A 24,260-nucleotide genomic window follows, 5' to 3' on the forward strand; every position below is an offset into this window, starting at 1 on the left:
CAAATAAAATACACTCATCCTTCCATTATCTGATTCGCTTACCCACATGAGGGTCGCGGGCGAACTGGAACCTGTCCCAGCTGTCCTCGGGCAGTAGGCAGAATACACAAAATAACCATTCGGACTTACAATCACACCGATGGACAGGATAGAGCAGGGGTGGGCAAACTACGGCCCACGGCCCGGATCCGGCCCGTTGGTCTTTTTAATCCGGCCCGCAGAAGATTGGTGCACAATTAAGGTTTGATTGCATTCATTTCGTTTGGACTTGTAATGACAGGTATTTCAACACCAGGTGGCGCAGTTACTTCAAGTTGCAGAGCACAGGGAGGGAGGGGAAGATGAAGAAAGAGGGAGAGAGTAATGACCATGGAAGGGAAAGTGATATGTATCTGATTAAACGAAGCGGGTAACAAAGTACGAAACATTCAGGAGACGCCTGGAGTCGGAAAGACTCAAATCTACGAGACTTTGAAAAACAAGGAAGCGATTCTTACTCAGTCCGATTCTGGCAATTTCCATGCTCAGAGTGAATTGCTTGTGGCTCGAGTAAATGAACATTTCCTAGAATGGTTTAATTGTTATCATGTTAAAAACTTTCCGCAAACTGGACCGCTAATAAGAGAGGAGGCGAGTTCCATAGCGCTAACTATGAGCATCGAAGACTTCGAAGCGTCCCGAGGCTGGCTTCAAAAGTTCGTTGCGCGGCATCAGCTGAGCAATGCTGTCATGTGTGGTGATCGAGACAAGGTAAAGTTAGAGACAGTGAGTGAGAGGAAAGAAAAGCCACAAGGTCTCTTACTCGTCTCATTTTGTAGCAAATAATCCTATTTCTAACTTTTGGCCCGGCCCTCCACAATATTTTCTGCTTCTCATTTGGCCCCCCCGGGAAAATAATTGCCCACCCCTGGCATAGAGTGTTCACTTCTACCATGCATGTTTTTGAAATGTCGTAAGACACTGGAGTACCCGGAGAAAACCCATAAAGGTACAGGGAGAACATCCAAACTACACACAGAAAGGCCGGAGCCCAGAATGGAACCCATGACCCTCTACTGTGAAGCGGACATGCTAACCAGTGCCGCCGCTCTTGAAAACAATCTTTTTTTTTTTTTGCAGATTTTCTGTCGACTGTTAAAGACCAAACCTATAATGGAATCATATTTCATTATTCATCTTCACTACTGATTTGAAATATTGTTTTTGAATAAATGGATGGGAACTAAGAATAATAATTTTAATATCTGATTCATCAATTAATCAAGATGATAATTGACGGGTTAATCGATTATTAAAATAGTGCTGGTCAACAAATGTTTACCGGTAGTCCTTTTTTTAACCAGAGATGCAAGTAAACTTTTCCAGATTAATTTTTTTGCAGTGATTCCACATCTGCCCTAGTTTTTTTCTCTATTACATTAGGTTTCCATGATGATAATAATATAATAATAATACTTCCGTATAATAATGATAAAACATAGTCATGTATATCATAATGTGAATTAAGGGTTAGGTTCAGCAACAGGTGGACACAAAAAAATGGAAATATCTCAAAAACCTGATGTGCTCAAAACAAAGTAAAGACATTTTTCAAATAGCATCATAAATATGTTAAGGGACACATCATGCCATTTCTCATTATAATTTACACAATAATGCAATTGTTAATTGAATTGAATATACAGTATGCTTTCTTTTCATATTTTTTTCAAATTTTAATTACATGCGGTTTGCGGGAAGAGTCCTGTCATATTTCCACAGCTCCCACACTTTGTCACTGCCTATGGAAGAAGAGCAGGATCTGGCGATAACATTTATGCAATACTCAATACACACTTATGTGGCGTCAGTCCCATTGAGGGTTTTGGGTTTTCAGTGTATGCGCGTGTGCGTGCACGCATGTGCATGTTTGTGCGTCTGCGTGTGTCGCAGATCTACTTAAGGTATGTGTAAGGCCATCAGATCAGGTGTCTAGAGAGATATCCTTCGAACCGTGCTGAGGTTTTCTTTGGCTGCAGCCCAGCATGGTTTCTCCCAAGATGCACGGCGTGGCTCTCCACACAGCTGTTCAAACAGAGCATGCGGCGAAACACGGCTGCCAATCCAACAAGCTTGTTAAAAAGTAATTACGGTGCTATTTGTTCTAACTTGATTAGGATCTAAATGCAGATGTTTTGTGTGTACAAGTGCATCATATGACTCCTGGAGGAATATGGGCATTACAAATGCAGTCATAAAGTTGGGTCAGTGATAATGGGGAAAGTTCTAAAGTTAATCCTGTAATACCGACATTTTGATGGAGTCGATGTTTGTTCAGGAAACCTCAGCAGTTCACAGGGTAATATATCAAATGAAGCCATTATTTTTGTCCCATCGAAGCTGCGGGTAGACTCAGGATGTGGCCACAGTCCACTCCAGTCCGTATGGGTTTCTTGTCAGTGCGGCACATAACCATAATGTTCTCCGAAATGTATCTTTTCTTCGATGTCAAAAATGTAAAAAAAAAAAAAAGAAAAGAAAAAATAAAAAGACCTCCGAATGGCAGAGAATCACATTCGTATTTGTTCAAATGCTCAGCCACAATTGTCAGTCTTCCAGCTTTCATCCAAACTGTACATTAACTGCAGTGAAATTAAAAAGGTCATTTTTCAATCGTTTTTTCGAAATCGTTGTTTCACTGTGCTGACTTGGACCTCAGTGTTACAGTGAAATACGGTGGGAACTTAATTTTCTCCTTGTTGCTGGTCAAAATTATAGAATACATTCTCAATCATTGGAAATAATGGAAATAGAGTTATAGTGGTGCAGTGAGATACAATTTTTTTCAAGATATGTGCTGTTGTTCGGACAATTTAATATTTTGGGGGGGTTTAATTTTTTTTTTTTTTTTTTTTTACATTCAGTTGAAGTTTACCATCAAAATAAACATAAAATGAAGAGAATTGTTGTGGAAATGTTTCATATTTAACCAAACTTTACCTTCGGAAAGTCTGTAATTAATGCTAACAAGCAATGCAAAACGGAATGGACGGGCGAAAGAAAAGCAATGGTGATGGCCATGTGTTATCATCAGAAATTTGTGTAGCCCTCGCTAACCCCCTCTAGCATTTTATTCGATATTCTAAACTATAAATGTAAAAATAAAATAAAATATACATTTACTCAGCCTGCATTTGAAATAATTATTGACAAAAAGGTATATACTAAAAACAAATGCGACATTAGAGCAGCAAAATTCTCTGCACCTTTTCTCCAGCGTTTGTTTTCCCGTTCGGGTCTTTAATTCAATTACACTTTCTTGGTTGAGGGTATACATTGGTTTTGCCATGTCTGAAAACAAATTGTCATTAGTCTTCCTTATATGCATACTGTATCAATATCAAGAATAATAATTAGAGGGAAACCTATGCAAATCATAATTGAGATAAATGGTGACTGCACTTGGAGCGGTCAGCAATGGCCCGCCATATCCAGCAGATGAGTAATTTTGTTTGCCACAGCAGTTTCGCTGCAAAAGGAGTGTGTCAGCCTGTCGTTGGGTGTCATCTGTATAGCTGACTGACAGATGTAAAGTTTTCCATTAATTAGCCTTTGGGGGATAAAATGATTTTCTCAACAAATTCTACAGTTAAAAACAAGAAAGGTGGTCGGTGGGTAGGGGGTGGGGGGGGGGGGGGGTAGTCTATATCTGAATAATTGTGATGGTCTGTGTCAGTGCCGTCTTTTTTGTACATTTTTTAGCGAATTGCTGAAGTTTAAACAGAAAGAGATTTGTAGTTTTCCTGCAATCTTTCATTTGGGCTTTATTTAAAATATGGTCTACAACTGACTTCTCCAATAAGAACGAGTATCTCCCCCCATCTGTAGGTGCGTAAAGAGTACGGCAAGTGTCTGCGTACTCACTGCTGTAGCGGCAAGAGCGTGGAGACTTCCATCTCCTCCTCCAAGACCACCACCTCGCGTACACCTGGCCGCTACTCGACAGGCTCACAGGTGAGCTTACCTGCCTGCACACCTGGACGCTACAGCACAGCAGAATCTCAGGTGAGACAGCTGCACGCTAGCAGGGTTTTGGGCTATTGCGTTTCACTTTCAACTGTAGATCCAATTTGGCGCGTTGAACTGATTGTCGCTAGGTACATTTTTAGTTCCTTTTGAGTTGAAAGTGGAGCTAGCCTCAGCCTTGACTCACAGCTGTGCCTATGCTGTAGATGCTGGCAAACTGTTTTGAAATGTAAATTGAAGAGACGGGTGGATACCCCCCCCCCCACCCCACTCCCTATTATCCCTTTACTGCTTGTTGTTTTCTGTTTTTTTGGTTGCCCTTCCATGCTAATTGCCCATTTTTTGAACATCACACCCTTTGATATTGTTTTTTTTTTTTCCAAAATGTGTGTTACATTGACCCAACACTGCCTTACTGTTCTTTCTTCCTTTTCTCATTATGGTTTTGCTTCTTTTTCCACACCACTTCCTCCTCTTCCCTTTTCTGTCTGGCTTCCTCCTATGTGTTCGTAGAGTCGAATCAGGCGAATGTGGAATGACACCGTGAGGAAACAGGAGTCTTCCTTCATCACAGGAGACATAAACAGCTCCGCCACACTTAACAGAGGTAACTGTGTGATACCACACATTTTCTTCCCCATCACTGTCAATGTATCCTCTTTATTGCTAGCACAAGGCTCAGCTATCATAAGCTGCCATTTAGCGAAGTGGTAGGAGTCCACACGTCCCACAACGGAACACTGCGTTCGTTTCAGCATTAGGGTGCATACTGTATTTGATGAAACAGCAAGCACGCTTTCATTGAAAAGAATTTTCAAAACAAACACATCATCTTCTTTTTCGGATTTGCTAGAGGGCGGATCAAATTTGAACAACGCTTCAATTGTGCTTCTAACCACTTGTGGAATGTATAAGAACATTTCAGATATCATCTAGGGCACATTTTGTGGAGGCAGACGTTGCTGATGCTCTTTTATTGGACCTCTGCATGGCTCAGATCGACCCAATGAAGTATCCAGTGAGTGCGCGTGTAACAGATACGTGTAGTATAGTTCACTCAGTGATGCATTCAGTGATATCTCCTGCCGCCGCTCCCGTGAAGGTCAAAGCAGTGCTATAAATGAAGTGTGTGTCATCCAAATAGTGAAATATACTCGCACTTCCATTTGTTAGTCTCCAAGTTGAGGTGTGCTCTCTTTTCCTCCAGGCCACTAATAAGCTGTTAGCATGACAGATGGATGCTAAAGCAGACGCGGAGTGTCAGCGTCTGAATTATCACACACTTAGAGAAGGAAGTGTTAGCACCTCCTTACCGGCATACCCATCTACTCCTCCTCATCTTTGTCACACCTACTGTACAGTGTATACAGTCCTGTGAAGTGCAGGGCGCTGCTTATCATACACAGTGCAAGTTCTTGGACACTATATGGCTTCGGAAATGGCATGGTACCATTCCCTTTTTGGAACCATTTTGTCGCTAACATTCAGGTCATTTTTAGCTGTTATCCACTTTGCCCAAGGCTGCCATAACATGCACTACAGAATACATTTTCACCTGAGTAAAAATGACATTGTACAATCAAATATTTTTGAAGGTGATTCCCTTCATTTTAACCCGCAATAATGATGAATTGTCGCAAAAGGCTTTTTATCCAATCATTCGTGTCAGGGTTTGCATACAAAAGAATTTAGTGTGTTTACTTTACTTGCTATATTGTACATCTATATACAGAAGATGTCACATGAATGAGTTGCAACATGTTTTTGTAGCAATGGCAAGTCCACTGTATAAGTGTGCGTCTCCTCCCCTGCTTTGACCTGTGGCTGCAGGAATGACTTGACTCGCTTTTCTCAGGCTTTCTCCTCGATTTGTGTTTGCTCGTTTGATTCACTTGTCCTCTTCTCTCCCTCTTTCCTCCACACACTCGCTCTTCATCTTTTTCTGACTCTTGCTGTACTCACTCCCACCGTGCCGCATCTACATGCTCTCTCTTGCCTTCAATCTCCAAATGCCTCCTCTCCTCCTCTTTTTCGTCTCTTAACTCGGCTGTTGCTTTTCCCCTCCCTCCTTCCTTTCTCTATCTGCCTGTACCAGGAACCATGGCTAATCATCTTATAACTAATGCTCTCCTTCGTCCCCATGGTACTAACAATCCTTATAACACTCTCCTGGGGGACTCTGCAGTCTATAACAACCCTGCTGTGGGCATGTACAACACCCAAGGTGTGCCTGATGTTCCTATTCTTAATGTACTGCATGCAATGCATTAGCAAATGTCGATGAAATTCATTTTGGCATGACTGTGTTCGTGTGATGTTGAATTCTGCGGTGAAATAATCGGGGAATCACTCTGCAATGGCGATGAGCAGAAGAATTTATTCGCTGATCGTTGGCAATTTTTGTCTAAATATTAAAGAATAATGATCTTAGTTAATTGGTTTGAGGCTTTGATTGACAGATATGCTATTCGCCAAGTTTCAACTACTGTGCAGTCAAAAGAATAACATGATGTCAGCCAAGGCAACTTGAGCCAAACGAACATCACGTCACTCCTCTGGGCAACATTATTTTGCTCAATACATTGTGGAAACGGGAGCTTTCCAGAGTGATTCACCTGTCACATAAAAACTAATATTTAAAAAGATCAGACTTTTCCTTTCTTCCTTTTCCCCATCAAGCAAGTACATCCAATAACGAATGTTCATCCCTACTTTAGAATATTCACATTATTCGGTGAAAAATACCAGATTAGTGTATCGCCAAAGGTGCTTACACGCTGCGATGAGTTTGCACGGCTTGCTCTACAAGGGTAGGGGAACAGGACGGTGCAGGGATGATGGCGGCACAGTGCAAGCTAGCCCATATTTGGCACCTGTGACAAAGTGACAAAGCAGGAAGTAGCATGGTGGCTTTCCCCATTGCTTACAATGAGGAAGATGTGGAGGAAGATGAGTAGGAAAAGATGAGCAGCAACGAAAAGAAAGGTATGAGCTCATCCGATTCTAATTATACAGCAGGATGTAGGGTGGTTTAGGCTCATGTGTGAAGCTACAGGTTTACAATAGTTTTGGCGTTTTCATTGGAGTTAGTTTTTATTTCATTTTGACCGTTTTGTTTTGTTTTGTTATGTCAAGTCAAGTCAGCTTTATTGTCAAATATGCTCTCTGTGCAACATACAACACAGAAGAAATTTCTTCCCTCACGACCACAGTGCAACCACTGGAAAGAGAGAGCCACTGCGGGTACCCGCACCGCCATCAACAGAACAGTTAACATAAAATAATACAACATATAAGACACAGACAGTCATGCAATCTTAACCACTTTTTCTGCATACACTTTGTTGTCATTATTATTAATTGTGAATTTAATTTGTTTTAAATTATTTTTAGAGCAAGCTTGTTAGGTTGTATTTATTTATAATAAAGATTGTTCTAGTACCATGTTTACTAGTGTTAATCAATTAGTTTATTAGATTTTCTTTTTCTTTTCTTTTTTAAATATATGGGGTATTTGTGGAGTACAAGATGGAAAAAATAAAAGGTCACTAAGCGCTGTGTAATAAAGTAAATTGCATTCCTCAAACAACTGTTATATTTGGAAAGAACACCGAAAGGTCAGATATATTTATTGACAAAGACAAAAACAAAGGACAGTATTACGATCATTACAATCACTTTTAGTTTTACAAATGGAAACGGTAGTTCCAATTAGTTTTGTTTGTTTTTCAAGCTTTTTTGTTTTATTTTTCCTTTATTTCCTTTTGTTTTAGTTTTTTTTCAATTGTAGTTTGAGTTATTTTGTTCATTTCCATGAACTGCAATAGCCTTGTTAAATTACAGCCAAATGAAGAGCATTTCACGGTGACCTTCAGGTTGAGCAGGTAGCTAAAATCACCCATTTCGACCACATCCAACAAACAGTGTGCACCCAAAGTAGATCTCCCTGCATCGGTGTGCCTTTTTTTTTTTTCAACCACATCACATCTGTCTTGTGTCTCGGAGCTCAGACACTGAGACATTGCATTAATTATTGATTCCTCCATTTCTCCTCCATGCTGTTTTCACTGTTGAACATCCCCAAATATCTTGCGGTTGTCACTCTGAAATCACTCCGCCATCATCTCTGCGATTGGATGCATCGAGATGTCACAACAGTGCAGCGATTCATTTACAGTCCGCGTTCCAACTGAGCATTTTTCGATTATGTCGCACGTGTCCATCCGGCATGGCATTGAACCCTCGCGCCAAGGCAGCGCATACGCATTGAATGGGTTCGTTGACGGCATGTAGTGGGATAGGGTTTACGAACTGAATTGCTTTACATGACAGTTAAACACTGCATGGCACATTCACTATACTTGGGAGCGACCATGCCATTTTTTGCACCGTCACATACTCGCTTTGGCTCTGTGCATGTAGTGTGGAATGTTTATTCTGTGTGATAAATGTTGTAAATCAATGATAGCATATGATAGCAATATGCTAACAATGTAGCAAAACAGAGTACCTTAACCATGCCTCCGATTTGCGTCTGTTGTTCTGATGTCTGACCTCATATCTATGTCTCTTTTTTCTCTTCTCCCTCATGCGTCCAATAGCATCTTACCGAGACACAAGTACGGGCTAAATTAATACTTTAATAACATCGACTTCCTTTTCTCATGTCTCGCTTCTGAGGCAAATTTGTTTATCTCCTGCCAAGAAGATTGGTTTTGCTGTCAGCCTTTGCAAAGTATCGTTTCATTGGCTGATTCGATTTCATACAGAATCTCTGCATTTACTGGCTGGGAAAATGCTTTTAACGCATTTTCTGAAGCCCCTCAAATGTTGTAGATCTCATTTATAGACATGTGAGTGGCTTGAATGAAAGTGCAATAGGTTTTGTCTTTAAATTGAGTTCTAATTCATTGACATTCAATGTTACTTAAACTTATTTTACTGTTCAATTCGCATTTGTCATGACAGTAATTTTATAAAATCTAATTGGTTGTAGTATTGGACAAAAAAATATATATACTGTATATATACATACATATATATGTATATATACTGTATATATCAGTGCTTCTTGTTAATCCTCAATTCGATGCAAACTCTATGCTATCACATGCGAATAGTTTCACTTATTCATGTTTCCACTGAGATATCCACTTAGTACATTAAAAGATTTTAATCCATTTTTTATGTTTCATTTTCCACCATTTGTACTTCAGAGGGCATCTTGAACAACGCAAGAGACTCCAGTGTTATGGACACACTCCCCCTTAATGGTAACCATGGCAACAACTACAGCATGGCCAGCGGCGAATACTTGAGTGACTGTGTGCAAATTTTAGACCGGAGCGGCGGCTACGGCACCCATAGCAACCACAAAGAGACTACCTTGGAAAAAAAGATCTTGAAGGAGCTCACTTCCAATTACATCCCCTCCTACCTCAACAACCACGAGAGGGTCACCAGCGAGCGCAGTCACAACTTGATGAACAAACTGGTCAACAGCAGCATGGCCAACGGAGGTGACTTCTTCTTTTGAAATTCACAGAGGCAGGACATAAACAGCAGAATGAAAATGTTGCAAACATTTTTAACGTGTTTAAACTTTCTTGACGATAAGAAAAACTGTTTGTGACATGTAATACCTGTCTGCGACCACCTTTGTAGCCCTTTGTGGCCTTTAGCAAACCCTGACAAAAATCCCCAATTCGCTATATGCGCAAGCGTTCACAAATATTTGCCACTCAGTAAGATCCCATCTTCAAGCAATCCCATTTCATGTCTCATAAGAAACCAATACTGTATAGAGGTCAGACCATGTACTCTCAAAGGCGGAGCGCAATCCCTTGAAGGATGCTGGTCAACCTCCAGTTATTCCCATGGGAAATATTAGCTACAAAACATAATATTTTTTTACTGATGTTAATGTGTTTGTTAACAATCTCACCTATAGCATGAACTGTAAGTGTAAAAATCAGTCAGCTACTGTCAATATTGAGACATAAAAACACTTAATTGACAAAGGTGTCGTACAAAAATAATTCACACCGCAGATGGGCCTCACACATTGGCACTCAAATCGCACAACTGGAAGAGAAGTTAACCATTGTGATGAAAACGTTAAAAACTACATGACACGAGGCAATATGAGTGGAGTCTTACACTAATGAACACACCTAATTGGTTAGATCATGAGATGATGAGTCCCACCTCTGCTTGACTTTGACTCGGCACTGAAAAAGAGTTGCGACTTCGAGTGATGTTTTACACGTTCAGCTGATAAAACGATGATTGTACCTGGACATGTTTGAATGGAAAACAAACGCTTGTGGCGCAAGGTGTTTTTGATTGCGAAGAGTGAAATCCGAACCACAAATCTTTTCCTTTAGGGAGTATGGCAGGAGGCAGCAGTAGCTCCAGTAGCAGCGGGGTCAGTGGCTGCATGGGCAACGGTAAAGAGGATGGCGGTCCCATGGTGCTGGACAACCCTTCGGCCTTCCCCCACGAGGAGAACCTGGGTCTGGAGATAATCCGAGAAGAATCCAACGCTCCCCTCCTGCCACCGCGCCCCCCTCCACCCGACAGCCACCCGCCACTGCCTCCCCCGCATAGCTACTCAAGGCCGCGCCGCATCCCGCAGGAGACCAGCGAGAGCTTCTTCCCGCTGCTGACCAATGAGCAGACCGACGAGCACACGCACTCGCCCAACCACAGAGACTCGCTGTACACCAGCATGCCGGTTCTCACGGACCTCCCGGATGGCCAGATGAACGGCTTAACAGACGGCGAGGAAGACAGCTCCGGCGAACTGCAGCCCTGTAAGAGTGCCACAGCTCCCGAGTTAGATGACGTCTACTACAAGAGTATGCCGAACCTGGGTTCCCGGAACCACCTGCACGAGTTGCAGAGCTACTACCACATGGGCCGTGGAGGTAGCGACGGATACATGGTGTCCGGCAGCAAGGAGGAGTCTGATTCTTCGCCGGAGGAACCCCCTCTAGACCCTTCCCACCTGGTCACCAGTCTATAGAGCTCACCGAGAGACTCCTATCCCTCCCTGAGCCTACTCTCATAACCTTCCACTCGTGTGTTGTTGACTGACAGACCGAACAGGTCCGCCCCTGGACTGAGTCCTGCGTTTAATGTGTATGGTTCAGGACAAGACAGGGGCTGAATGTATTGTCACGCTGGGAGACACTTTGTGAATTTCAAACAGGGGTAGAACCATGGAAGGGAGAGGAGAGGGGAGGGATCTGTAATTCTATGTGTTTAATTGGAATCTTGGATTAGACCTGAAAGTTATCTAATGTGGACCTCCAGCATATCGTATAGTCTCTCATCACGACTGAGGTTGAGCAACAATATCAACCCTCAAATCCACCCCCACCCAACTCCCCTGGTGAAAGGATTCATGCTCGCGCCCGTATGCCGCTCACACGCAAAAGACACGTTCTGGGGTGATCAAACAGAACAAAGCCACAACGTGGACTGGCTTCGGGCAAGGCCTTGCACCACTACCTGCCAATCAAGTGGGGGACCTGCACACGTTTAAAAAAAAAAAAAATAAAAAATAAGAAAGAAAGAAAAATATCAACCATACTGTACCCATATGTTTTCTGATGTTCTCAGTTCTCTTCCTGTTCATATCTGCTCAACGGGAGTCGTGTCCAGGCTGGTGTCATATGTTCCTTCCTGCGAGTTCTTGTGATTGCGGCTGCTGTTTATTTCGCTAACAACAATGAAGAGAGCTTGTAAATCCGGGACTATAGGTTAAAAAAAAGGGAGAAAAAAAACAAAAAAAGGAGGGTTGGGGTTGACAATGGGTTGTTTCTTCTTTCTTCTGTAAAGGTTCTCAGTTATCAAAGAATTATAATGAAATGATAAAATCATTTCGATGTATTGTACAAAAATACAGAGTCAAATGTTGCATATGACCAATTCTTATTTGTCAGTTGTCTGTGGAACTATTCGGAACTGTCACCGATGGACAACGAAGTGGAAAAAGAACAATCTTTCATCGAGACAGTTTTGCACTCTGACTAATATGCATTTACCCTACGCACACTTCTTTCTGGTCCTTTTATAGTGACACCGCGCTCACATTTTGCAAATGATTACTATATATTTTACACTATATAGTTAAAAGGGAAAATAGGAGCGATTACCATGGGAACACGTTTACTGGAAGTGGGGTCCACTGACTTTTTTTGTTTTAATTTAATTTTTAAATTTTTTTGTTCCTTTAGGCACAAGGGGGGAGGGCAGTTGGGGGTGGGGATGGGGACGACACCTGGGTGAGAAAACACACCAGGTATTTTTGAACAACTAATACACGAAGCATATAATTTTTATTGCCAAATACTCTCACATTTGACTAGCTGTACTACCGATAGTCAACATGTCATTGTTCAGAAAAACATGTTGGGATCAAATGTCCTCGAAAGTAAAAACCAGAAAAAAATGCCATGTTTTTTTTGTTTTTGTTTTTCAAACAACGTCAACGTGTACTGAAAGAACTCTCTACACACTGCAGCGCTGGCTAATGTTAAAGCCAATGTTTACTTATTTAGGAGGGAAATTTCAAAAGTGTATTAAGAGTAGCTTGCACATATATCCCACAAGCCCCTTCCAAGTTCCCCGAGAGAGAAATTATTTATTTATCTGTTTATCCGTTGAAAAAAAGCAAAAACAAGCTTGGAGGAAAAAGAGCTGACTTTATGCAGGAGTAAATAAAGTGGCACTGGGTGGTTCTTCTTTATTTGTTTGTTTGTTTTTTAATTTTATTTTAAATTATTACGATCATGTTGATTATTACAATATTATTGCTGATTATTTATTCTTTTTGTATGGGTTCCAAGTTGAATGATCTCATAACTAATATTTGTTGTAACAGTGAAAGTTGTTTGCCAACAAATAAATTACTGACATAGCTTTGAGGCTTTTTCTTCCACCTCGCATACTTGAGATGGAAATTTGGGATGAAATACAAACACTGTTGGTGTACCTCATGCTCTGCTATGTAGCTCATGACATTCAAGTATAAAAATGAAATATAGAAAAACACTTCCTAGGCATGGTTTCGTACTTATTTTTGTTTAAGTCTTTAAACCTACTTTTCAAATATTAACATATATAGGATACTGCGAGACAGCAAGAGCAATGGATTACAAAAAGATTTACTCTAATTCTGACATGACGACAACGCTATTGACAATCTACAGTACTTGCATACAAATATGGGTCATATTGCCGCAGAAGGAGCGAAAAACTGAGGACCCCTGTACTATCATTCTCTCTCTACCAGGGAATTAATCTCTACAAATTCCACAAATACCTACAGCCACTGCTTGATAATTCACTGGACTGATTAGACGACACAGACACCATCCACAGGAAGGGGGAGACATATCTAAGGCACCTAGCTAGCTAAATAGCTAGCTAGCTCGATAGAACGGGTTAGCAAGATGATAGTGAGATAGATAGAATTTCAACAAATGTCCCCATTTTGGGATTGATAATGGTTATATCATCTATCTATCTAGCTAGCTAGCTAGACATCTAAAATATACTACAATATGCACCTTCTCAAGCTATTGAATGAGAAGCCACATCCACATTCTTGACCGATGGTGTATATTATCATTATTATCATGATATATCCTCACTGAATAGAATCACTTTTAACTGAGGACAAACTCTTCAGTAAGTAGAAGTGGAAGGTCGACAGTATGGAAGTTGTGTTTATGGCCGCTGCACTCACTACATGTCGCACCTAAACCTGTAAACCCACGAAAACTTTTTTTTTCCTCGCGGAATCCTATTGCATCATGATTTTGATTTATACCTTTACCGGTGCTTATTTATGACCAAGTAGGCTACAAAGCAGCTGTCCAATGAAAGCTGGAGTCCAGTAAAATAGATGGAGGAATGATTTGTGCTGCTCTTCTTTCTTCTCCTGGGAAAATAAGCTATGGCCCATCAGTGGCCTCAGGCTTGTCTCCTACTTTTAACATATATACGGTATAAAAGACAGAGGCCGTGTATTGGTCACACCGGCTGAGGTTCGCAGGAATAATTTGGATGTTGGACAAGCTCATATGGGACCATCTTGACTCCAAGGCAAGACTTTTTGTTGCAGTTACTGAGTAAGACATTGCAGCACTTTCCCCAGGAGACTCTAATGTTTTGAGCCTGCACTATGAGTGGGCCTTAAGGGGAGCCAAGGTAGCAAACCTTACTTTTTAAGGTTAGTAAAGGAAGTAGTGGCTGCATTGCTAAATCTCTGGGCAAGAAGATAGAAGATTGCGAGAGTAGAGTTGATTTCTCAACAACAACAACAACAACAAAAAATCGCAGCGGTTCAGCAGCAAATAAAAATAGTGCAAGCGACATCTAAGGCACATCTATTGTACTATTTTCAAAGATCGCTGCTGTTCGTGATACAAGAATAGGAACTTATTGTAACCTGCTGTTGGTAGCTGCTTTCCGCTTGTCTGATTCAATTCAAAATTCAGGCCTTTCATCTGTGCAAGCCTACAAGTGCAGCTTGCAGCACAGTGTGTCTTGCACACCTGTCAATCCCAACAGGGCACTGGCTGAATTTTGACTGCGCAACATCAAGCACATCAGTAGGCCATTAAGCCAAAGGTCAGACAGAAACATGTTGTGTTTGCGACGAATTCCCTCAGTTGGGAACCATATCCGTTTCATCTACGGGAAAGGCAGCAACATGTACCACTACAGCACCAGTGCAGGTCATATGCTAACTACACTCACAAGCAAACATGACCGTCATCATGGTTTAGTGTTTCAATGGCTGACTTTAATACTGCTCGTGTAAGCTCTATTCCTTCCGGGTCAGTGCAACCAGTCCAGGTTCTAGTTGTACTGTTATTTTTTTCAGCAAAGGATGTCCTCCTTTGCTTTAAGATCACCTTGGACTTAATAATCATTTATTGCAACTAACGGCAGCAAGGTAGCTTAGTGGTTAGAATGTATTACTGCTGGGGTTCGAGTTTCGTTCCTAGAGTTAGCTTGCAGAGTTTCTTTTTCCCCCCCACGTATTTCAGCTAACTCACCTATTCCAAAAATTGGGACGTTAGGTTCACTGAAGACACTAAATTGTCGGATGATTGTTTGTCAGTATTTGCACTGCCATTGAGTGGCGAGCAAGACCAGTCCACCACCTCTCTGGATGGATGGATGAGCCATTTGGTCCTTAACTAAACTGTGCCGCTTGGCGAAAACATAGTTTCAAATACGCTTCATGGAAAAATGAACGGACATAAATTAATGATGAGGGGAGAAAGAGAAGACGAAACATCAAAAGACTGTTTTTAATAAATGTATTTTTGCTGTCTTTAAAAGTCATTGCAGGCCCCTAAGAGCTACCCTCCCTCTGTCACCTCCTCTCCTCTTTGTCTTCCTGCCAGTCACAGGCTGACTAAATGAGTACTGGTCTATGTGGGTCATATCTCCGCTGGAGCACTCTGATCGTTTAGTGCTGCCTGGCTGTGTTATCTTTCCGGTTTCTCAGTTTCTTTCCTTCAAGCGAATGTATTCGGGATGTCTTACAAGGTGACATGTTTCTCAGACTCCCCTCACACACACACCAATCACAGAAGCCTGTGTGTGTTGATGTCGTTAATTAATATATATTCAATTTGTTTTTGCCCTTTAGTTCAAGACAAAAGTTGTGTGTTTTTTTTTTTTTTTTTTTAGTAGGTTCAATAGGTCGAGTATGGTTATTCTTACTGTAGTTTGCGGCGTGCAATGTGTCACACAATGCTTTCTTGATATTTGAGAGGGTGTCATTAATTTAATTGCATGCATTGTATTTTGTTACGTACCTCATTTTTTGGTCACTTTTTCATCACATGTATTACATACACGGACTTATATATATATAGATGGACGAACAACGGCGCTTTCTCGCCATAGTGAGAAGTGAGGCCATCGGCAGTCATCTTGCATTGTCATTCGCTCGGTGGGCGTAACTGGATTACATCGATTTTTCGGATATATTTTCACGTTTTATATCGTCTGTCTGAAATCCCACAGTGCACGGCCAACCGTTGCACGAATAAGTCTGAGAGAAGTACGACCATATACACATTTCATCAATAAGAGTGTGGTAAATTTTCTCTTATAAGGTATATACTCGAGTGCTACTCAAACATTTGATTACAGTTAGAATAACATCAACAAAAAAGTCATTCTATAATCTTTATCCGTTGTTTTTTCTGATTAAAATTATCTTTTGTCTGATGGTCACTGATCTTGCAGTAATACATTCACCTGAATTTGGTGGCTCATTGACGGTGTGAATACGAGTGTGACCGATCGTCTGTGTCCTGCGACTGACTGGTGACTGGTTTAAGGTCTGCCTTTCGGCGGAAGTCAGCTAAAATAGGCTCAAGTACCCCATAATCCTGAGCAGGATAAGCGGTATAGAGAATAGATGGATGGATGGATTTTGTCGAGAAGAAAAGATTCAACACTTGTGCTCCAAAGTGCACGCTCCTTCTCTCCCAGCCACTTGATTAAGGGCTTGATGTATGTGAGTAGCAGAATTCAGTGTTAGTGGAAAGATTGGCACAGTAACGAGCGCTCTCCATTGGGGAGCCAATATGACATTGTTCTCCCTCTTAATAAAGGCAACTATGACATTTAAAAGCTGAGCTGGAATTTGATTCAATGCAGAAAATCAGCCCATTCATATATGCTGTGGCATTTCAGGATTTCCATCCCATTTACCTCATCCGTGCCACTAAGCACTAAAAAGTATGCAGAGAATATTTGTCCCCCATTTGTGAGTGGAACTGCTATCTGTTACATGAAAACAAAATGGAACCTTCAGAGGTGAATAAAATCAGTCACGAGATACTGGACAGCTTCTAATTTGTTTGAATGATAAAAATATACTTGTGTGTATGCAGTATATTTATAGAGATAACAAGAATCAGTCCCACGGTCAATCTTTATTATTATTATGGTCATCATTTGGATGCTAACTGAGCTGAGATATGCAGGGATGTATTTTTATTTATTTTTTTTAGTGGAAGGTAATAGGTTTTCTGTCACGGTTCGAAAACGAACTGAATAGTGTTTTAGGATCCCAGAATGGTAGACACCAGACAAAACTTCGTAACAAAAAATATTTATTCACACAAAATGCACCGAGAAAGTAGAAACAGAAATCGCTGGTCAAAAATAACCAGGGAAAGAAAAACAATACTTTAACCAAAAGCGCTTGCAAAAGGCAAGGAGGAAATAACCCAGAGACTACCAAACGAAATGCCAAGAATCCAATTCACCCGAAGCAAGAGCAAATAACGAAACTAAGACTACACTTACAAAAACATAGAACCCAGAGGACCAGAACAAATACGACAAGAGCGCGAGGTCTAGAAAAATTATCACTTGAGCAACAGTAGCAAGGCCAACCGTTTGTAGGTCCTTAAATACATGGCTCCATAATGACCAAATTGGCAGCAGGTGTGCACACTGCAGGATGGGCTCCAGTCTGTCACCTGCTGGGGGAACAAGAACAGGAACAGGAACATGACATTTTCAGAGTCCCTTTCTTTCAACCGGGAAATCGAAGTGCCAAGAGTGAATATTTAAGTGTTCCGACTTCTCACATTCATTAATTACAAACGTTTTTTTTTAAATCTATCCATGCCGGCGATTTATGTTGTATGTGAATAAAATAAGACAAGATCCTCACAGTTTCAGTATTCATACTTTTTGTGACATTTTTGTTTCAGTGAGATTTTTTTTTCTCAGGATAAAATGGGTGCCTTGCCTCTGTAAAGGTTTGGAAACACTAGCATAGCTAGCTAGCATTAAATATCATACTGTTAACATCCAAGGAATGGATGTACAGTACAGTAGTATTCATAACTGCAGCCATTCCTTTGTTGATTAGAGGCGAAAGCTAATTAGTATTTATCGTATCCAAATCAGATCTGCTTCAGAATGGCCGGCCTGGCCTTTGACTTGTGGAATCACATCAACATGCACGCAGGCTTCCCTGCCCTGACCCGAGCACGCCACCGTGCTCTGTGTGCATGCGCAGCTCATCCTAACGCCACCTCATCTGCTTGCATCGGCCAGTGTATGTCTCAGTGTGCGCACACTTACCGCTCATTGTCTCCTCACCTCAATTTTCCAACAGAGAGCACATGGAAGAAAAACACTTAACAGGTATGTGAGGGGCCAACCTGAATAATTTGCTGTAATTGGTGAGACACTGAGGGAAGGGGCGCGCGGGGGTGGGGGTGGGGGGGGGGGTTCAAGAGGGATTCAGTGTATGTGGGGATATCAATCCTCTGGCCTTTTTTTTTTTTTTGAGGTCACATACACCCCCATGCATGTTTAATTGGCTTTGGGATGGCAGTGTTTCGGCTGCCTCTGCGGTGAGTCACACTCACTACGCCTTTTCTCCAGCGTGCCTTTTTCGCAGCGCCTCAGCAATGGAGATGCTATTTCAGGAACACATTAGGAGCCCAGAAAACACTGACATTTAGACTATTGCCGGGGTGGCTAAGGGGGAGGAAGAGATGTGGGCTTGTCATTGCTGCATATGATAGATACAGTAGAAACACTGGCCTACTGTCGCTGTGCCTTTGTTGAGAGCAGGTACAGCCAAGTGAAATTATTATTATTTTTTGTGTGTGTGTCAAACTTTCTTATGGTATCAGTAAGAAAAAGGTTTTAAACACATTTAATGAAGAACACAAACATTCAAGACCCAAAGGAGGATAAGACAATGCAAATGAGAACATGGAGCATTAAGGCTCATAATTCGTCGACTCAAAAACATCTGTTACGATTTTACATTTACATTACAGGCTGTATTTTCATAGACAGCACATCTACACCGAGACAGATTTTTGTTTTTCCTCTCCGCTAAACTGGCAGCAGCAGATCTTGAGGAATAAAGTAGATCTCCACCTTACTCCTGCTCAGACCACTTCCAAGCAGCTGGCACACGGTAGACGCTGGTGTATTGTGATGTATTGCACCAAACGCTCTGAATCATTGTGTATTTATTTATTTTTAATCATCTCACTGGGCAGCACAGTTAAGGGGAGGGTACATCCACGATCGGGGGTGTAGGGCAGTCTCCAAGTGCCCACCTCATGTTGCAGATGTGCTTCTTTAATGTCGAGATTCTAGTCCGTGATTGCCACGCTACATTTAAAGGGATTGAAAGGAGCCGCTTGGAATCACTACGATTGAACTCAGTGCACCAACGCCATATGAAAGACTGGTGTAGCAGATGCTGTATATACTAGAAATAGAACCTGACGGAAAAGTTGTCTCCTTCTCATCTTTTGATGTCATTTTTCAGGAATTTGCCTCACTGTTCCAATACTTATGTTGTCGAGTGCATCCTTTTTTTTTTTCTTTTCCATCATGTTATTTTATAGTTCTTCTGGTGGTGCAGTGGTTAGCGTGTCGACCTCACAGTGCAGAGGTACAGGGTTCAATTCCAGGTCCGGCCTCCCTGTGTGGAGGTTGCGGCCTTGCATGTTCTCCCCGGGCTTGCGTGGGTTTTCTTCGGGTACTCCGGTTTCCTCCCACATTCCAAAAACATGCATGGAAGGCTGATTGAACACTCAAAATTGTCCCTAGGTGTGAGTGCATGGTTGTTCGTCTCTGTGTGCCCTGCAATTGGCTGGCAACCGGTTCAGGGTGTCCCCGCCTACTGCCCGAAGACAGCTGGGATAGGCTCCAGCACTCTCTGCGAACCTTGTGAGGATAAGCGGATCGGAAAATAAATGAATGAATGAAATAACTAACTAACTAACAATATTAAAAATTGGGGTGTTGGAAGCATTTGAACAAAAGTGTATGTATGTATGTATAAGGAGATAAGACAAGGTGATCGTTCGTATCATAAATACTTCACTTTCTACTTTGAACTGCTCTTGCACCCTAATGCTGTAAATGTGACAAAGTAGATCATTATGCACAAGTACATTCATAACCCAGTTTCATTTTCAAGTGAGACAAAGAGATTGATGCTTAAAAAGAGAACTGCAAATGTTTTCAAATAAGTTGGACTTCCAAGGATGTGGGAAAGAAAACAGTGTCAAGGAGGGGAAAGACAAAGTGAGAGAATACAAAGATGTTTTGCTGCCAAGCAAAATTGAAACAATGTGAGTGTGAATCTTAGCAGACAGTGTGAGAATGAGCATCCTGCGCTTTGTCTCCACAACAGACCAAAGTGGTGTCTCTCAGAGAACCCGGTCTCTCTTGTTCCTCTAATTGGTAATGAGGAACAGCTTCCTTCCTGCGGACAGCCCCAGCAGGAGCAGCGTTGACGGCTAACGCTGACAACAGCAGGTCAAATGTGACAAAGATGACCGCATTGCATCGAGGGACTTTTCCTGTTTGGTGGCGGGGTGGGGGATTGATGTTGAGATCTCCGTCTTGCTTGTTATGAGTAACATTGCTCTTCCCAGCTTTGCTCCGCTCATTTCTCATGTACTCGGGACCAATTGCTACCAAATGTATTTCAACTCTCACTGGTCCAACGATTTTTCTTTTTTCTCTTTATTTTTTCTTTGCAGCAGTTGGCGTGCCATCCACCTATATTGACTTTAAGAACAAATGGTAGAAAACTAGATCGCAACAATTGTGCAATGGAATGTATTCAAAGATTTCCTTGGACTGTGAGGCCATAATTCAGCTGTGCTGGTTTTTGGAGGATTTGCTCTCCAGCCAGACCAATCACCCCGATGCCTTCTTGGCGATTTGTAATAAGCGAATACATTTCACTGATCTCGAGCATTGGTAGGTTTATTGATGGACCTCTAAGCATACAGTCAGTCATCGGCACTTGTTCTGAAACCACCACTGTAAATAATCTCAAATCGGTCGAGGGCCTCCTGTTTGGAGTCTACATGGACTCTCCGTTCGTGAATGAACAGGACCTGACTCACAAACAAATCTGTTGTTATTCTTGAGTCCTTCATGCTGCCATAACGTAACGCAAAATGTGTCAGTGGAAGTCCAAATGGTTGAGATTATTAGAGGCAAACATTGAGCAAATGAAGAAGGCAAGTATTTGTTTTCTTCTTCACTCTCCTTCGTGCTCCTCGTGCAAGCTGTCGGCCTCCCAGTCTGGGGGTGGTGCTTTACCTCGGTCTATTTGGATTCTCTGGCTTTTGTTTGGCTATGATTCACAGATCCTTTTCTCATTCCCATCAGGACATGTTGGCTGCTTGTTGCTATGGATACATTACATGACAGGTTGGAGATGCACCTTGGGAGAGAAATTTTAACTTTTGTCAGTGGCTGGGAGCCTCTTGACTCCTCGGCATCAGATGTTGTAGGACTCAAGTGAAGGTTGAACAGAGCACATCTCCAAAGTTTATTTCTGCTCTCACAGCGTTTGAGTGGAATTTCCTTGTTACTGGAAAATATGCTTTTTATCAACGGTAGTAGTAGTAGCAGCAGTAGACTATTACAGTATTATTATGAACATTCTCTCTCAACTGACAGTGATTTTTTTTTTGAATACTGAGCTCACTCAACTGTCTCTGTGAGAAATGCAACATGCTTAAATCCCAGATATAGCGTCACGTCCATTTCAAGGAACATTGGCCGCACACTAGATACTAGATAATACTGAAAATGAGATAAGAAGTTGGCTGCAAGATGGCACTCTGTGACTGATAAGCACGAATTGTTGGTTTTGTGTCGCCTGGAAAAAAAAAGGAGTTGGTCCCTTCCTTGCTACTCTAACAGCCTCTATTCTTCTGGGAAGACTTTAAGATTTGACATGTCTCCATGGGATTTCTTGTCCATTTGTCAAGTCAGATGTCAGAGCTGAGAAAGCCTGACTCACAGACCCTGATCTAGTTTGTTCCAGCGGTTATTTCATAGGGTTGCTGTAGGGGTTGGTCAAAAAAATAAATAAAAATACAGAATGAGATGCATACAGATGTAAGCCATTCTGAATTCATTGAGAAATGTTATTAATCATTAATAATTAATTAATTAATTAATTGTGCAATTCTGGCAAAGCAATAAATAAATAAATACTGTATAGAAATCAGAAATGCGGCAAATAAATCTTAAGCGTCGCATCTGGATTGTAACTGGAATTAAATTGTGAGGCGATGACCACCATTATATTGAAATGAATGCTCTTTGGTTACACCAAACTCATCCAGTCATGTCTTTATGGACTTTGATTCATCAGCTGAATGCTCCGACCAAGTTGGAAGTGAATTGCCCAAAATGATTTGTTCAAATACAGATCACTACCAAAAAATAAAAAAAAAAAAAATAATCCTGGGGAAACAAATGATTCCAACCTAAAAATGTCATACCCGATCTTCTTCAAGAGGCACGCATAAATGTGCCAAAATGCTAAAACTACCTGTATTTATTTGTTGTATTAAGTATCACAATTGAACACAAACTACTCAAATCTGCACTGCCAAAAAAGATTACGTTTGTTGTCGGGACTGTTGACAGTTGAAATATTGATTCACAAAGAAGATATTTTCTAATTCAAGGTCATCCTTCTCTTTTACATACTTTTTGAATACATCATTTGACGGGGTCATTTTTTTAAGGAGGGGTGATTTGACGATAGTTGCACACCAAACTGCAGGCAAGACAAATTCTGCCAAATGTATGTGTTTAGTAAGAACAACAAATAATTATGCAGATATGCGGGGGGGGGGTTGCATATCTCTAATAAATGACAATTCGATATGTATCTCGATACATGGAGTTCAAGGACTGTACATTTTAAAGCGGAATGGTTTGATTCGATGCACTCGCATCTTTTGAATCCGAAGCAATTGTCCAAATCAACGTTATATCCATCCCTAAGAGATCGTTTTTAATTTTAGTGATGCCATTTTTGTGTGACAGGTTTCTGACACTTTGTAAAGCTGATGTGAATGTAAAGTGGCATTGCACTACGCTTTTCCGAGTTGGCGGCTCCAAATTTCTGAAATTCAATCTAAGAACAATATAGGCCTACCTGTGCATGTTTCAACCTCTATAAATGTGATCTTATTTCACTATACAAATGGTTAAGACAATCAGAGAGCCCCCCAAAATTTGTCATTTTTCATAGAAATGCATAAACCAATGCATCAACTTTGAGATCCTCACCTCCACTTTTTGTTTTCATCTTTTTAATGTAAAATGCATCCATGCATCCTAAATAATTTACATCAATTCCACCCCCCCCCCCCTAAAAAAACCTCAAACAGCCTGACAGGGAATGTGATGAGCTCTCTCTGTTACAGCTACTGTATATGAGGCATGTTGTCAATATCACAACTCCAGTCAGCTTTGGGGAGCGTACAGGATTTATTTAGCTCACATAAAGCGACGACTGTGCGAATACTGAGCATCCTTGCAAAATGCTTGGCTCAGTAGTTGTGGGGCTGAATAGTGGGCGCAAACATTTACAGGGCTCATATTTCCATCCTGCATGTACCTGGCATTATTTGCATAGATCATGGTTGTTTGCATAGAATCAGTGGGTGAGCTGAGAGGGTTCAGTGGAGTATTGACAATAACCAACAGGTACTTGTGTGTGAGAAGCGGGTGTGTAAATGTTGGCGTTTGCACATGAAATTGCAGCAGAATCATCAAACATTCAATTTGATTACATTTCTGAGGGCATGATTACCTGCTAGAAAGGATGTGCCTGAATGAAAGATGTTAATTAATTTTATACAGCTCACAAAGTGAACACGCACACACACACACACGTCATTGTCAAAAAGGATTCTCAGCACGAGTGAGGTGAGCAGAAATGTGACATCTTGAATTCTGATTGGCTGCCTCGTCCCCAACTGATAAAATACACACCAACAATTGCACATTCCCTCCCTCAGTGAGCGGGACAACACATTTGTCAGCTAACTGCAACACCTCATCTAAATTTAAAATGTAATTTAAGAACCATTCAAACGTATAAGCTGCAATGCACCTCACAATATTAACAATGTACCCGCACTCTCTCAGTATGAGGTCACCCGTGTTAGTTGTGTATTTGCGGCTTCCATTGTGCAGATCTGCTCCATTTCGATGAATGCATGTTTTCCGTCATTTTTTTTTTTCTTTCTGGTTCCCTAATGTGGCCAACGTAGAATGCTCCGATGCTGTCCGAACCCCAAGGCAGGAAAAGGATTAAAATATTGGCTGTTTACTGAAGCATCCAAGGACTCTTCATTATGTATCTGCTGCCTCTTTTCAAATCACTGATGAAA

The 24,260-nt window shown here is 41.3% G+C and overlaps 1 protein-coding gene across 7 annotated transcripts in view; it reads left to right on the forward strand.

The window, feature by feature from the left end:
• The window catches only part of adgrl3.1 (adhesion G protein-coupled receptor L3.1), a 150,569-nt gene extending 137,637 nt beyond the window's left edge, over window positions 1-12,932 (forward strand). The window contains exons 21-27 of one of the 7 annotated variants that reach the window (XM_086119558.1): window positions 3,868-4,044; window positions 4,519-4,612; window positions 6,101-6,229; window positions 8,607-8,624; window positions 9,222-9,278; window positions 9,345-9,524; window positions 10,392-12,932. In XM_086119558.1, coding sequence (XP_085975684.1) covers window positions 3,868-4,044; window positions 4,519-4,612; window positions 6,101-6,229; window positions 8,607-8,624; window positions 9,222-9,278; window positions 9,345-9,524; window positions 10,392-11,032 — 1,296 coding nt within the window. In that variant the 3' untranslated portion in view covers window positions 11,033-12,932. Of the gene's footprint in view, window positions 1-3,867; window positions 4,045-4,518; window positions 4,613-6,100; window positions 6,230-8,606; window positions 8,625-9,221; window positions 9,525-10,391 lie in introns of all 7 variants that reach the window. The other 6 variants (XM_086119555.1, XM_086119553.1, XM_086119552.1 and 3 more) reach the window with 6 other exon arrangements.
• The last annotated feature ends 11,328 nt before the right edge of the window (window positions 12,933-24,260 follow it).

This window comes from Hippocampus guttulatus, chromosome 9, assembly GCF_054856545.1.
Source record: "Hippocampus guttulatus isolate MCC_2025c chromosome 9, RoL_Hgut_1.0, whole genome shotgun sequence".
Classification (NCBI taxonomy): Eukaryota; Metazoa; Chordata; class Actinopteri; order Syngnathiformes; family Syngnathidae; genus Hippocampus; species Hippocampus guttulatus.